The sequence below is a fragment of the Garra rufa genome, chromosome 14, assembly GCF_049309525.1.
Source record: "Garra rufa chromosome 14, GarRuf1.0, whole genome shotgun sequence".
NCBI classification, from domain to species: Eukaryota; Metazoa; Chordata; class Actinopteri; order Cypriniformes; family Cyprinidae; genus Garra; species Garra rufa.
In genome coordinates, this window is record NC_133374.1 from 40725301 (window position 1) to 40742712 (window position 17412).

The 17412-nt window shown below is 36.0% G+C and overlaps 1 protein-coding gene across 1 annotated transcript; it reads left to right on the forward strand.

The window, feature by feature from the left end:
* Positions 1 to 3106: 3106 nt before the first annotated feature.
* Positions 3107 to 11815, forward strand: LOC141284980 (NACHT, LRR and PYD domains-containing protein 3-like). The gene is made up of 8 exons (XM_073818013.1): positions 3107 to 3227; positions 3410 to 3523; positions 3827 to 3940; positions 4049 to 5833; positions 7172 to 7345; positions 7814 to 7987; positions 8870 to 9048; positions 11131 to 11815. Coding segments are annotated over exons 1-8 (2592 nt in total). The 5' UTR covers positions 3107 to 3177; the 3' UTR covers positions 11133 to 11815.
* The last annotated feature ends 5597 nt before the right edge of the window (positions 11816 to 17412 follow it).

The window sequence follows — 17412 nt, forward strand, 5'->3', positions numbered from 1 at the left end:
AATTTCACCATCATGCTATTACGCTATTATGGACATAGGTTATAGGCCAAGGGCAGGACCTCATATTTAAAAACTTACTAACTGAATTTAACTCAAGGTAAAAGTAAATACCATACATTTAATATGGGTTAACTTGCATCAGTGGTTGATTAATGGTTAATGAATAATTTAAGTTGCATCTTTGCTTACGCTGAAACTTTAAGGACAATTCTTAGATGCTTAGCTTACAGTAATTTACAATTCAAAGTTTTTCAATACTATTTATCACTTAAAATATTCACAAATGTAAATAATTCAAGCATAAAAAGATATGACTCAGAGGAAAACAAGGCTGTTTTATCTCTTTTAGTGGGTCAGATATGCAAAGAGGTTTCCAGTCATTGATATTCCGGATGAGACAGTGATCCGTAGCCCTCCTGACACTTGGCTTGACTGATCGTCTCCAGCTCTTTTATCAGATTACCGGCTTGAGTGACGTATGGTCCACTGTGTACTGACACTGTACTGACCTAAACTCATCAGAGACATTCCTATCCATTAGAACTATTGCATCATTACTTGCAGGTTCTTGTTTTATTAGTTTCTTGTTGCTTTAGTTGATTGTGTTGTGTTTGGCAGACACACCGAAGTTCTCGACTCTGGACTTTTTACACACTGTATCATGTTACAGCCTGGGAGTCAAAACGGCCTTTAAGACTTTTCACAAGAAATCAGAACTTGTCAGCTGTAAACAGAATTATAGACCTCAAGGAAGCTCGGTGTCTAATTTCAGTATATAAAACTCCATTAAAACAGGCTAATCTATTGGCCAGCCTTCAGTCCAGAACAATTTCACCTCTGCAATAATGTGCCAGAAGAACATGCTGCACATATGATCTTCAGTCTACCAAAAAGGGCCCACCTCACATTTCACTCTCCACTCTCATTCAACCTGTGACTTCTCACATAAGATTCAATGATTTGTCACTTTGCTTTGTAAGGCATTGGAAGCTATCTGTAAGTACATTATAAGAACCTAAGTTTCAAAATTATAGCCATGTGACGTTAAGACCATGTTTGTTAACATATGAAACATGCTTCACTTTGAAATCCTTCAAGACATGCCCCATTCATTTCCATTCTAAGTGCCTTACTGTAACCAGTTTTGTTTACTTGAAGGCTGTTCAGTCTTTAAAACATTACTGCCGACTACAGTAAGTCATGATATATGCTAAGTGCGCTCAGCTCCTCAATCCTGTGCCAGATCCTCACACAGCTTTACACCTAAGCCTAAGAATTGCACCACATTATGTAAGGTATAATGTACATCCATGTGGTTGTTATTACAGAATAAACCCTGACAGTGTGATCAGAACTCCAAAGCAAGTTAAAATACTTTAGCTCTTTTAAATGCAAAACTTGCACAAAGAAAAACACTTCCATTGAACCGGGGTTCATACAAGACATACATAAGTCGGTAAATAAGTGTAGAATTGCACTTACATCAATTTGCTTATGTGCATCAATTAATATGCAAACAGTAAGAGATGTTGAGGCAGTATCGACGCTTGGGTGCCTTGGGATGTGCGATACATTAAGGATTAAAAAAGAGAAATGAAATATAAGGTAAGGTGGCAAATATGTAAATAAGTGTAGAATTGCACTTTCTGTCTGCTTTTATGTGGATCAATCGGAGTGTAAACAGTAGGAGATCTTGAGGCAGGTGAAAAAAGTTTGGTTAATACTGAATATTGACCTATTGTGTGTTGTGTTGCACAGCCCCATCTTGATATAATGATTGACAGGTTGGGTGCGTAATCGTCTTGAATGCATTTTCAAATCCACATTGACTACATTAAACTACATAGATTGCGGAGTGTTTAATGAAAATACAGTTGTAAGTGCATTCTGAAATTCACACTGGATTTTACAATTATCACATGGTATTATGATGAAAATGCAATCCAAAGTGTCCTACCCATACAGTAAGCCTAAGAGCATTTAGGAAAAATAGCATTTAAATGATAATTTTGCTACAGTTTTTGGACATGTTAAACATATCTAACCATTTTGTGTTTTACATTTTCATTTTATCTTTGTGACTTATTTAAATTATTTATTTAATTTACATATTAAAATTAGTGTAGGAAATAGCCAATGTAAATTATATATATATATATATATAAATTATAATTATATTTTTCATTTTCATTATGCACTGAGCACAGGCTATGTATTTTAAACTGTAAATTTAAATACACAAATACATTGCCATTTTACATATTGCATTGCCATTTTTTTAACATTTATACTACCTCTACATCGTTCTACAGTGCCCTCCACTAATATTAGCACCCTTAGTAAATATGAGCAAAGGTGAGTGTCAAAATAAATCTGCATTGTTTGTCCTTTAACTCAGACACGACCGGGAGGTCATGGGTTTATCAGATCAACGCCCTCTAGCGGCGATCATTTAAAATTTCGGAACGTTTCGAAACCTATCAGAAGTCACGTGACTTGACCAGTTTGGATACGTTCTGAGCCACTGATTCAAGTCCAAAGATTCGTAAATGTTTCGGAGCTTCATGAAACTGTTGTTTGCAGGGCAAACGAGATGAATGCAAGTAACTGTTCAGTAAGAGAATAAATACCGCTGTGATCAAAGCGTGCATCAAACTAAAAGTGAAAGTAAATGTAAATAGTAAAAGGTGAAGTTGGCAAGTTAATCGAAATCGATGTTTTACAATATACGAAAGTGTTTAACAAGAACCTTTACAATGAATTTACATGTAGGCTAACTACTTGAGAAAGAAGTTGGTGGGATTTGTGAATCTATATACATATTAATCAAGGTGAGTGCTCAGGTCAATAGACGCTTTATTGGTGACTTAATCTTTCATAGTTTCTTTCTCATTAGGATGTATTTTTTCTTTTAAGTGTCTGTGTGTGTGTGTATATATATATATATATATATATATATATATATATATATATATATATATAATATTATTATTATTATTATTATTATTTGTGTTAGCATTTGTGTTAACACACGACTAACATTTTCATTTGAATGATCTGTTAATCTGAATTATTGTCAGTAATTATTCAGATTAGTCAGATTATTGTGTTTGTTTTTTAATTTTCCTCCAGAGTCAGTGGTGGAGATCAGATTATGTTTCAGCAGTTCAGTTCATCATGGATGACACACAAACAATAAGAGATGAAAATGTTTCTCTAGAAAACAGGTACTTTGAATAAACTTAGTCTCCACTGTGTTTTACTTGTGTATGTTGTTGATAAGTTAAAAATGAAAATTTTACTAAAACAGTAAGACCACACAGTCTTACACCATGCTTTTTGGTTAGATATATCATAACTTAAAATAAAATGGTTTTCCTCATGAATAAATAACTCTGTTCTATTATAGGTCATTTCATCAGAAGAGATCAGAATCAGAGCCCAGCTGTTTGTCTATTAAGAGTGAGTGGTCTGTGAATCAGCCATTAAATTTTAAAAGTGGAGATACAAAGACTGATCTCAGGTAAACTATTTCTATTAAAATATTGCTATGGTATTTTATATTAGCCGAGTATTACTAAAATTTTCTACAATATGAGAAATTATTGAGCCTTGTTGGTAGATATTGTATCTGATACTTCGACATATTGTGTTCCTAAAGACATATCTGTGAAAACACTGAGCTCAAATGACAGTTTTTGCAATAACAGTGTGAATAAAATCATCATAAAGTGCTCTGTGAATGTATTATTTGAGTGATTAATGAATATATAATTTATTGAATATGGTAATTCAAAAGATTACCTTGAATCTATCTCTGTTATAGTTCAGTTCAGAGGAAGAGATCAGAATCAGTGCCCAGCTTTGTGTCTATGAGGAATGAAGAATCTATGAAGCAGCCTTTACATTTCAAGGGTGGAGATACACAGACTGATTTCAGGTATAACGTTTCTGTAAAAGAAGTTATGATGTATTCAAATATATTTGATGATTATACAGAAAACAAAAAGACATTGTAATGTAATAATGTGGTATTTTCATTTTACAGCCATGAAATCCTCAACACATTTAGATCAAATCTGATGAAAAAGTTTGAGTGCCTGTATGAGGGAGCAGCAAAGCAGGGAAACCCAACCCTCCTGAATGAGATCTACACAGAGCTCTACATCACAGACAGTGGAGAGATCAGTACTGAACATGAGGTGAGACAGATTGAGACACAATCCAGGAGAGCAGCAATAGAGGACACAGCCATTAAATGCAATGACATCTTTAGACCTTTACCTGGACAAGACAAACCTATCAGAACTGTGCTGACAAAGGGAGTTGCTGGCATTGGAAAAACAGTCTCTGTGCAGAAGTTCATCCTGGACTGGGCTGAAGGAAAAGAAAATCAGGACATCAACCTCATATTTCCACTTCCTTTCAGAGAGCTCAATCTGATACAAGACCAAAACCTCAGCCTTTTAGACCTTCTTCACACTTTTTTTGCTGAAACAAAAGAACTGGATATTTCCAGCAGCGAATATAAAGTGTCATTCATCTTTGATGGTCTGGATGAGTGTCGTCTGTCTCTGAATTTTCAGTGCAATGTGAGGTTATGTGATGTGACTGAATCAGCCTCAATAAACGTGCTGCTGATGAACCTCATTGTGGGGAATCTGCTTCCCTCTGCTCTCATCTGGATCACCTCCAGACCAGCAGCAGTTGAACTCGTCCCCACTGAGTGTGTCCATCGTGTAACAGAGGTAAGAGGCTTCAATGAGCCACAGAAGGAGGAATACCTCAGGAAGAAAATCAGTGATGAGAGTCTGGCCAACAGGATCATCGCACACCTGAAGTCATCAAGGAGCCTCTACATCATGTGCCACATCCCAGTGTTCTGCTGGATCTCAACCACTGTTCTAGAAAAGATGTTGAGTCAAGCAGAGAGTGGAGAGATTCCCAAAACTCTCACTCAAATGTACACACACTTCCTGATCATTCAGACCAGCATCAAACATCAGAAGGACTATGAGATGACTGTGAAAGATGAAGACATGATCCTCAAACTTGGGAAACTGGCTTTTCAGCAGCTTAGGAAAGGAAATCTGATCTTCTATGAGGAAGACCTGAGAGAGTGTGGCATTGATGTGACAGAAGCATCCGTGTACTCAGGATTGTGCACTCAGATCTTCAGAGAGGAGTTTGGATTGTATCAGGGCAAAATCTTCTGCTTTGTTCATCTGAGCATTCAGGAACATCTAGCAGCTCTATATGTGCACTTCTCCTGTGCAAACAACAACATAAATGTATTTATCCCAGTCATCAAACAAAAACTATTCAAAGTTTTGAGCTGGTTTCAGAATAACTTATTATTTGAGCTGCATCAGAGAGCTGTGGATGAGGCTCTACAGAGTAAAAATGGACATCTCGACCTTTTCCTGCGGTTCCTTCTGGGTTTATCAGTGGATTCTCAACAGATTCTCCTAAAACACCTAATGTCACAGACAAGATGCAGCTCTGATAGCAAAGAGAAAACAGTTGAGCACATTAAGATGAGGATCAGAACCACTAGCTCTCCAGAGCAATGCATCAATCTGTTCCACTGTCTGAATGAACTGGGCGATCATTCACTAGTGGAGGAAATACAACAGTACCTGAAATCTGGAACAATAAAGAAAGCCAAACTCTCTTCATCTCAGTGGTCAGCTGTAGTTTTTGTGTTGTTGACATCAGAAGAGAAGCTGGATGAGTTTGATATTAATGAATTTGTCGGAGACAAGGATGAAACTGTAAAACTGGATGTTTTTCAGAAGTTGCTGCCTGTGATTAAAGAATCCAGAGCAGTTCAGTAAGTATCACTGAGAACAGTCACGTCATTGTTAACACACTAAGAAAATCACAAGTAAAAGCTCATAAATCTTCAGTATTGCCAATGTTGTCCAGTTTTGAGTGGCCACTAAGTGTTTGTGATATGTCAATACAGTGACACTGTAGGATTTCTTTAGACATTCAAACAAAGAGAGAAAAGTTTCTTCAAATCTGTTTGGATGCAGAAACAAACTCATTTACCTCTTGGATGGCCCAAAGTAAATTTTCAGCAAGTGTCAATGGTGGCTATGATCTATAATGAAACCAGCTGAATTCAGATTCGCATCAAAATACATAAACTATCCCCCGATTCACAGTGTAATATGCAGATTTGTTTTTAACAAGTTTAATGTTGAAGATTAATTAAAACAACAAAACATTGGATTAGAATTTAAATTTCTAAAAAAAAAATTAGGGGTGGGCATAGATTAATTTTTTTAATCTAGATTAAATCTTGGAATTAATCTAGATTAATCTAGATTAAAATGGCTAATTTGAATTCTGCTGAAGGCATTCAGAATATGTGTGCTACCCAAATAATGACTAAACATGTTACACCGTACTTTTATTTTGACAGGTTGCCGTGAAGTTTCTGTGTATACAGTATGACATGATGCGAGTTTTCTCAAATGAAACGGTATAAGTGACACTCACAGCAGTTTTGGAGATTGAGTTTATCTGTTCATGTGAGATGCAAATGCCAAAAATTACCGGGAGCGTCACGTGTGTTTCAGTATGCGTGTAGTAAAAGCGCGTCTCCACCATTCATAGTATGAATTTCATACATACAGCTAGGCAAACGGAACATACCGGATTCATATTAAAACGGTCTTTTTGCATTTCAGTTTTCACAGACACTAGTCCATATCGCGATTTGAAATAAGTGACAGACCATATTTGATTTATGAATCCAAAAAACGACGAATTTACGTGGCATTTCGCGCTATAGTAGATTCGGTTTTTATGAATGGAGGACGACGTGATCCCGTCTGTGTTTTGGCGGAGGAGACATAAACGCGCGACCATATTCTATAGTCTTTGGTATACATCCGCGTTAAACTATCAAGGTGAAAGTCATCATAGTTTGCGTAGTTTAGACCCAGCTCCCAACCCAATTTTGAGAATAGATTAACGCCGATATTTTTTTTATCGCCCGATAAAAGTCTCACGTTAACGCAGCACGTTAACGCCGATAACGGCCCACCACTAAAAAAAATACAATTTGAGTGAATTATATTGGATTTTTAACATTGTTTATTGCTGCAGGTTAATTAATTGCTTTTGTTTTCAGTTCATAATCATTTTCATCTCTCTACAGTTTGAGTTATTGTGGTGTCACAGATGAAGTTTGTGCTGATCTGGCTTCAGTTCTGAGATCAAACCCATCACACCTGAGAGAACTGGATTTGTCTTGGAATAAACTGGGACGTTCTAGTGTGAAGCTTCTCTGTGCTGCACTTGAAGATCCTCACTGTAAACTGGAGAAACTGAGGTATGGTCATACTGTATGACTCACACATGATCTAACATATTTTTGGAAGAATTAAGCCTCTTTCTGCAGCTGTGAATTCAGCTGATTGAGATGTAAATTTCATTTCAGACTCTTGACTTATAACTCAACCACTTTCACCTTTTATTACATTCATCCTTCTGTTAAAATCCAATTTCTTCAACAATAAAAAAAATAAAATAGGTAATTTCAACTTACTGTATTATTTCACCATTTAGTTTTTTTTTTTTCTCAAAATTGTGATAGAGGCTACTTTTCTAAGAATTGTCAGATGAAAAACTCGCAATTCTGTGAAATAAAGTCGCAATTCTGAAAAAGTTTTTCACACAGTTTATCATAGTAACTTGTTATTGCGAGTTTACTTCTCAATTCTGAGATTTTCTGAGAAAAAAAGTCTGAATGATCTGATCTGAACTAAGAAAGTGAAGAGTGTGTCATTGTCCTCTACAGGTTGTATGATTGTGGTCTCACAGATGAAAGTTTTGTTGTACTGGCTTTAGCTCTGAGATCAAACTCCTCACACCTGAGAGAACTAAGTCTGTCTGGAAATAAACTACTAGATGTGGGCGTGAATCTTCTCTGTGCTGGACTAGAGGATCCTCGCTGTAAACTGGAGAAACTGTGGTGAGATCATTTCTCTGACCATTTAATGGAGCTGTAATTGCTTTTGTAAGTTTGGTATAAAATACTCCTTTACCCTCTCTTTTCAGGGTTAGTTTTTTTTTTTGATTGTTCTAAAACCTCATGAGGCAGTGATGCTTTCTGGTGTTCTGAAAAGAGGAGATACTGTAAAGTCCTCATGTTTTGTTGTTGTTGTTGTTGCTGTTGTTTTTTATCAAATGTAATGTCCCATTTACATATTGGTTAAATAAACATAACTTACACAATCAGACAAAAAAAATTCTATTTTATATTTTTACATCAATTGTCTCATCAAGTTAGTGTTTTAAGCATTTTAAATTTATTTCAAAATAATAACTTAAGGCACTGTTTAAACATGATCATTAGTCATCAAAGCTCAATACATATTGGTCAAAGTCAGACACAGAGATTTACTTTTAATCACACAAGCTGATTATTTACTAAAAACTCAGATCATGTTTTTATGCCATGTGACAAATGTCATGTAGTTTGTATCCTGTTGTTTACTGTATTTATTTGTTTGGCCAGTATGGACCTGTGAAATAACTGAAAAAGTGTGGCGAAGTGATTTAGACGTAATGCAGTTAAGACCTGACTGGAACCATGTTCACCTTGTGTTTCCTTAAACATAATTGCACACCTTAACATTTGTCAGCCAATCAGATTCAAGCATTCAACAGTCCCGTAGTATAATATAAATTAATCTTCCCAGTAACGCCATTATATTGTTCATTAACGCCCCTGCTATGAAGTCAGTTAGTGACAATCCGAATGAAAAAAGACGATTAACATGATCTCAGTGCATGTGTAGGCAATAGTTCTTACATTGTATACATTAAGACTTTGAATCTCTGTTCTCCACAGGTTGTGTTATTGTGGGGTCACAGATGAAGGTTGTACTGCTCTAGCTTCAGCTCTGAGATCAAACCCCTCACACCTGAGAGAACTGGATCTGATTGGGAATAAACTATCAAAATCCAAAATGAAGTTGCTCTTTAAATTGAAGGATGATCCACATTATAAACTGGAAAGATTATACTATTGTAAGTATTTATTTGTTTCATTTTCTTTTGTATTTGTTTGTTGGTTGGTTGGTTGGTAAAGCTTTTAAACTGACTCAAATTTAGTAACAGACATCTTAGTGTATGTGTTTAATTGGAGAATATAACATTTACATTTAGTCATTTAGCAGATGCTTATATCCAAAGCGACTTACAAATGAGTACAATGGAAGCAATCAAAATCAACAAAAGAGCAATGATAGAATGTGCTATGACAAGTCTCACTTAGCCTAATGCAGTACATGTAGCAAGGTTTTTTTTTTATATAATAAATAGAAAACAGATAGAATCGAAAAAGAATAAAACAAACTAGTGTTAGAGGCCTTTTGTGTTAATTATAAAATGAATAGAAAGAAAACAAATAAATAGAGAAGCTAGTGTGGTTGTTTGTTTTAAGAAAACAAGCTGTTTTGAATGAAACAAATAGTGTCTTAGGCCATGTCCACACTAATACGTTTTCGTTTGAAAACACATCTTTTTCTTTCCGTTTTGGCCTTCCGTCCACACTGAGACAGCGTTTTTGTCAAGGAAAACGGAGCTTTTTGAAAACGCTCTCCAAAGTGGATAAATTTGAAAACGCCGTTTTCGCGTTGTAGTGTGGACTGTGAAAACGGAGGCTTTTGAAAACGATGACGCATATTTAGTCATGTGACGCATATTGTACCAATAGATATCTATGTTTACACCAGTAATTGTGCCTGTGCTATTCACTGTCACACTGCTGCTAAATAGATTTACCTTGTACACTTATCAAATTACAGTCCTAAAATGATGACAGAAAATTTACTCACAGTTGCTGTCCTGCAAAACATGACAACAGCTGCTTTTCAGATAAAATATGAATGAGCGCGATATAGACGCGTCAGTGAATGATGAAATATTTCCGTAAATGATCCCGCCAGAAGAATTGCATGAAAACTTATTATGTCTGTATAATTAATGCGCAGTAAGGCGAATTTGACGTTTTCCTACGTTTCAGTGTGGATGAGAAACTTTTGGAAAACGCTTGGAAACGCTAGTGTGGACGAAGAGCGTTTTCAAACGAAAACTCCGTTTCAAATGTATCCGGATTAATGTAGACGTAGCCTTAAAGGGTCATATACATGGGCGTCGGAACCATTGAACGTGGGTGGGACAGGACCCACCCACTTTTGAAGACCAATGATATTGGACCCACCCACTTTAGCGCCGTCAGACTCAGTCAAATCCATTGTATGAGGTATGCCTTAATAAATTAAACTTCATTTAGCAAAAGCCTTAAATTACATGCTGTGGTTTCCTCAAATTTATTGCACTTGGCTTTTTCAGAGTCCATATCAATTAAACTCATTCAGGGTTTTCACTAGTCGGTCGTGCCTGCTGCACTCCCGAGACACAGCAAAGTAAAGCAGCGTAACTTCTGCTCAGATAGACCTAACCCTAGCTGATACTTTTTTTCAACTTTTCAATTATTTAATTAATTTACAAATAAACAAATGCCTTTCCGATATGATATAAGTGAAAAGGGAGACGATTTCGAAAATGATTTTACCAAAAGGCGGACGCGAACTCGGGTCTCCCCCGTCAAAAACGAGATATTACTCATCTTATCACTTACGCCACTAAAAATGTTCTTCAACAGCCGTCTTTTGTAATATTAGTAAATATGGCCTATTTGCATTGTGTAAAAACACATTAAATAAAAGGCACCAGACTACAGAAAATGGCATATACTACAGTATTTTTTATTTTTCTGGGGGAGGACCCACCCACATTTATTTTGCTTCCGACGCCCATGGTCATATAGGATAATAATAATTTAGCTCCACTTAGTCTCTGCACTTTAAACTGTTTTTAATAAGAGTTTAATTTTGTGATGTGACTGATCTATGGATATATGAATATTTTATTTGTTACGGTGTCTTTGTAAGTGATGGAGTTGTAAATCATTTTCTGTTATTAATCTATGAGAGTTTTTTTTTACTCATATTTCACACTGTATATGAATATACTAATATCTCTGACTGTTTTTTATTTCTGAAATGTGTGACTGTCATATGTGACTGTCTGTGTGTTTTATTGTAGGACTGACTCTCAGTATTTAGGTGTCTGTCCAGTTTTCTCAGGATCAGCTGATGGTGAATAAGGAGCCACTACAGCACACATACGTCTTGAAGACGTCTATTTGATGTCTGCATTTACATCTGCAATACATCTGCAAGACGTAGTTTGCTCATCTGCAATACGTCTATTGGACGTTTCCAAACAGATGTCAAATAGACGTCTATTGGATGTCTTTAAGATGTTTATGAATTAGAATGAATGTAAAACTGACATCTTACAGACGTTTGTACACAGCAGATGCTTTCCAGATCAAGAGATCTTTAACAGACATCTTGAAGACGTACGTGTGCTATCTGGGGGACGTCACAGTCACACAATCAACAGAGACTGAAAACATATGAACCACAGCAATTACACTGTCATAAAAACATTTTCTTGTTTTTATCTATTTGTGGGTTTGTTCTTTTGAATTACAAATTTCCACAATGATCTGTCAGAGTAAATTAACTTAATTAACTATATTTCATGAATGTTTTAAAGTGAAAATGAGTGATTGAAAGCATTGTTTGCAATTTGGAACAGTTTTCGATTCGCTAGATATTGTGCTGCTTGATGGTGTAATGTACAAAACAAGTGACACTGATAGTAAATAATTGTAAATACTGTAAATAAGACATTGTTTAATGTGGATAGTTTTATTTTATAATAGGGGAATGTGATTCATTTATCAATATAACATTTTTAAATAAACTTTCGAAAAGTATGTACAAAAGGAAATGAAGAGCGATGCTGTCTGATATTTATTTATTTTTTGTTCTTGACTTGTATAAAATGTTTAATACACTGGATCACTGTTCTGTGTAACTTTGTAATTTACTATTTTGATGAGCAGAAACACATTTTATCAGATCAATAACTGTTCAGTGTTTTCACTGCAGGTAATTCTGGTTTTAATATAAAGCGTGGAATTAGACAAGGGCTATCGGTCTCACCAATACTTTTTAATTCGTTGTTGTCTTCAGAAATGCTTGCCAATCGTTGATATAGTTTAGTATGTGAATGCCCTGGAGTCGCAGCGGAGCGATAAACTTCATGGGGTGAGAGTCCTAGACCGAACGGAAGAACCCGATATTGGTACACTTCCCCCATGAAAGCAAACCTCAGGAGCTTTCTGTGTTGGGGAATGATAGAGACGTGGAAGTATGCGTCCTTCAGATCTATCGTAACAAACCAGTCCTCGGACCTGATTTGTGACACGATCTGTTTGACAGTCAAGTCACCTTTATTTATATAGCGCTTTTAACAATACAGATTGTGTCAAAGCAACGGCACAGTATATTTAAACAGCACCATAGTGTGTAAGTAACACATTATTGTAAATAATCATCAAATAAAATTTCAGTTAAAGGCAGTTCATCAATGAATTCAGTGATATCATCATCCAGTTCAGTTCAAATAGTATACAATATCGCTGGAAAGTGTCCCCAACTAAGCAAGCCAGAGGCGACAGCGGCAAGGAACCGAAACTCAACAGGTGACAGAAATGGAGAAAGAAACCTTGGGAGAAACCAGGCTCAGTCGGGGGACCAGTTCTCCTCTGGCCAGACCAAACCAGCAGTTTGTACCAATGTCTGATTGTAGAGAACTCATCAGGTTCCCGTGGTGTACCGCCGATGGCCGTCTAGGTTGGCGAGGTCTTTATTGATGATCAGTCTCTGGAGCTCATCTGGTTGACATCCACGGCTATACTGGTTGACAGTGAGCATCTTGAACCTCAACCGCATGACTGAGCGGTTCAACCGACACAGATCTAAAATGGGACACACAGGCCCCCATCCTTCTTTTAACAATGAAGTACCGGCTGTAGAACCCGACGGCGTTCGTTCACATCAACTGTGTACGCAGCGGCTTGGAGGGCAAGGTCAGAGCCTTCAAAGACGACGCCGTGCTGGGGGACAGATAGCATGCAAGTATCTGTTCCTCCAGGGCATCTTCTTGTACGCACACTCATTCAACCCCGACACGTTGTCATTGTAATCCAAGGCAGGGATGAACAAACGGGTCAAGAATGGTCTTACCCAACAATCTCGACACCTTAGTGTGGAGACCGGAGAAGAAGGTAAGGCGGAAGTGGAGGTGGAATGCACTCATCCAGTTTGCTTTTCTGCTGCTCATGTTGTTCCTCAGCAGGCCAGTCAATTTTAAGCTTGGCCACCTCCAACAGCTCCTCATACTGTGGTGATTGAGGAAGTGGCTTCTCGCCGACGCTCTCCACATCAACCTCCCCGGAGGAATACAGGCGGAGTGCCGAGCCCGATCCATGGGGGGAAGTAACCGCAGGAGTCATATGGTGATATGCTTGGCTGACGTTTTAGTTAAAAAACAAGAATTGTAGTGACTTGTATTACATGCTAAACAATCTTTAGTTGACTTGACAAGATTTATTTATTATTATTTTTTACATTAAATCAGCTACCTCTTACTCATTAGATAACAAAATATTTAAGTTGTCAGGTACAACTTGATTGTAGTAGTTTGCCTAATTTTAAGTTGTCTTTTTTTTTTTTTTTTTTTTTTTGGTTACTGCCCAAATAGAAACATGGAATGATGATCTTGCCCACATAGTGTATGTGGATGTGTTGGCCGGTACTCTCTCTTTCTACAGTGTCTCTGAAACACACACACTCACACACTTACACACATTTAACACCACATTCACTGAACCCCTCTATGCTGGATTTAAAGTTTCTCCTGATTCCTCAGTGTCTCTGTGTAGAATTACACCAAAAATGGGCACTCGAGGTACTGACTAGTGACTAGTGACTTGCTCTCGAGTCACATTTGAATAGACTTGAGACCTAACTCAAGACTAAACCTGAAATGACTTTAGACTTGACTCGACTGGACAGGACGAAACACAACTCAAGTCTTGTATTCTTAACAACTGATATCATAAAGAAAGAACTTGGAATTTGCTTATATTCTTTTACAATATCTGCAATCAAATATTTCCTTGTTGATGTAAATAGGACTTTTATCATAGTATTTATTTAATGGCGCATGTTAGTAACATTAACTCTACATATGCTAGGGTGTGTCCTGTTAAAAACATGAACGAAAAATCTCGCCTTAAACCGAGCACAATGTTTTCTCAATCTTTTCATAATATACAGGTAGTTGACGTAAAATGGCATTTTACTGTCACACAAGACAAACATTTTTATAATATTGTCGTTATTTTAAATGCAGTAAATAGTTCAACATTTCTATCTCCTACATGGACCTGTTGTTATAAAAGCCACAGTGTTATTAAATTATCAGCCAAATATCAAATTTGTTATATGGTGTGACTGTCTCAAGCATGGTTCAATAAATTACAACTTTTATAAATGAAAAAAAGGCCAATTCCAAAGAAAACTTTAATTAGTTTAAGGATCCCATTAAAGGTCATGTCACTGAATCCCCTCAAGCTCATGACATGTGCACATGCTACATTTTCGTCTTAGAAACATTTTCGTCTCAAATGTTTACCTTTTTTGGAACCACTATAAAAGTGTTACATTTTGTTGTCCTCTGGTGCAACACCTCTAAATTATATTTTTCAATTAAAGAATGTATGTTAAACTACATGATCATAGAAATTTATGCAAATGTGTTATGCTAACCACTAATGACAGGTTAGCTCGGAATAGCAAGGTCATTAACTGACAAAAAAGGCTAAAACCTCCTTTGGTGTGACAGAAAATGTCCTCCTGTGTTCAAGTTTGACTAATCATAACGCAAAAAAACTAACATTTCAAATAAGCATTTCTAAGCACATCTCTAAGCATTTATTCATATGGAACACCTAGTAATATATCTGCTTATGGTATTATTTAACTGATGCAATTAATTATGAAAAAAATAATGCATATTGTTACACCAGGCCAGCAGATTGTTTCCTGGTTTCCCGTTCCATTGCCTTTTGCTTTTCCTAGTCTTAGCTATAGTTCTGTTTTTGATTCTTAGTTATAGCCATAGTTTTCCTAGTTCCTTTGTTTTGTTTCTTTGTTACTTTGGACTGCCCTCCTGGATTTTGACCCTCGCCTTCTTATCGGATTACGCTTTTGCCTTACCCAGGATGTTTCTGTTTGCTGTTGTTTGACCCTGACTGCCATGACTACGATCTGTACAATAGCATTTGGATCCTCATCTCCGTCGTCCCTTTGTAACACATATATGTTTATATATGATATAACCTATATATGATATAGTATCACATAAATCACACAAGCAAGAGTGCTGTTTTGTGTGTGATATTGATTTTATGTGATAGTTTAATAAAAAAAAGTTAATAGTATGTGACATTTTAGACACAATATTGTATTTTCTATTTCATTCAGTTATGCTAGACAAAGCCACTGAGGAAATGTTGTGCATCTCTTAGCAAAACAGCGGCATTTCGTTTCTGAAAGCATCCATGTCAAGTTTTTGAACAAATCAAGTCAATGACTTAGTGAGAAATTCATTAAGACAGTCACTTGCTTAATTTCAGAATTAATCATCCATTTGAAGGAGTCAGTTGAATGAATGACTGAATGACTCAATTATTAAGACCGTGACTTGCCGGCCGCCACCTACTGGAGGTTATTGTTTCATATTTTGTGTGTCATTTCATTAAAAAAACTTTCATTTCTTAATATGCATTTTTTTTTAAAACAGTTAATAAACATCTATTATCATTATTTATGCTATGTTGAATTAAAATATTTTAAGCTACTTTTTGTAATGTCTATTCAGTGCTTGCTCATCAAATTTTTAAATGATCTTTTGGTTTTGTTTTTTTTTTTCAGCTAAAATTGACTCAACATATTTTGTCTTTAAAATACAACTATATTAATAGGATTTTCAGGATGATTTTTTTCAACAATGAATGAAATCACTTGACTCTGACTCATGATGAAAGACTCCAGACTTGACTTCAGATAAAAGACTTGTGGACATTTCATTTTAACATATGTCCCATTTCTAAACACTTCAGTCAGGTTTCAGTTGGGTACAACTATTGTCTTTGTTTCAGTGTGTGGTTTAGTTTACTCGGGATGTGCACTCCTCCATGCTCATGAGTTTCTTTGTGTCTGGAGCTTGTTGTTCAGATCCCAGCGCTTCAATATAGTTCGGCCTTGGTTGACTGTGGGACTTTAAACATTCATGCTCCATGTGATGTTTCAAGGGTGAGCATTAGCTCACTGTCTGTCCGCTCTGGTCTCTGTTTGACTGTGCATTTTCGAGTTTCATTTAGGCCATACATTCTTCTGTCTGTGTGTTGTGGGTCTGTTCTATGTAAAACATACTCATGTTTATCAGGGGCTAAAAAAAAATTTTTTATATTAATTTTATTTGCATTTATTTTTTATTTCATTTTCTTGTGTTAAGTCTCTGACACATATTAATGACATTAATGCCGCATGTATGTGTAATTTAAACGTGTCACATAGTACATATTTATTAATAATTATATATAAGACATGTCAAAATGTATGTTTTACATACATAAACACATGTGTTACCCTGGACCACAAAAGCAGTCATAATGGTCAATTGTTTTAACTGAGATGTATATGTCATCTGAAAGCTGAATAAATAAACTTTCCATTGATGTATGGCTTGTTAGGATATACTATTTGAAAATCTGGAATCTGAGGGAGAGAATATCGCCTTTAAAGTTGTCCAAATAAATTTTCTTAGCAATGCATATTACTAATCAAAAAACATTTTTTTACTTTATGTGAGCATATATTTCATAAATAGTTAATATGCACATATATTACATTTGCGTATGGGCAGGCCCTCTCTGATGGTGTGGGAAGGTTGCTGCTTACCCGAACCAGTCCATGCGCAGTAACGCGCTGCCCTAGGATGCTGTGGTATACCTGTCTTCACTTCAGAGGATAAACAACCCATCTGATATGAAATGAACCAGGTCAGTGGATCTTTAATTGGTATTTGACATGGCATTTCTTATGTGCAGTATACATTTAGTTTAATGTATTTTTAATTGTTTTTAGGTGTCAATTAAAAACATGGTGTTTTTTGCACTATGATTAATTAGTCACTTACCAAATTTATGGTTATTTTATAAAATCAGCTTCTTTAATGAAATAAGTAAAGCAGTTGTGCATTTGTTTTGTATCAATGACATAGTCTAGTCTAAGACCAGCTAAGGATGTAAACCAGCTAAAGACCATGCAGCATTAAACAGATTATTATTGTTACTATTAATATTATGTGCACTGCACAGCACGTTTTCCATAAATTATAATT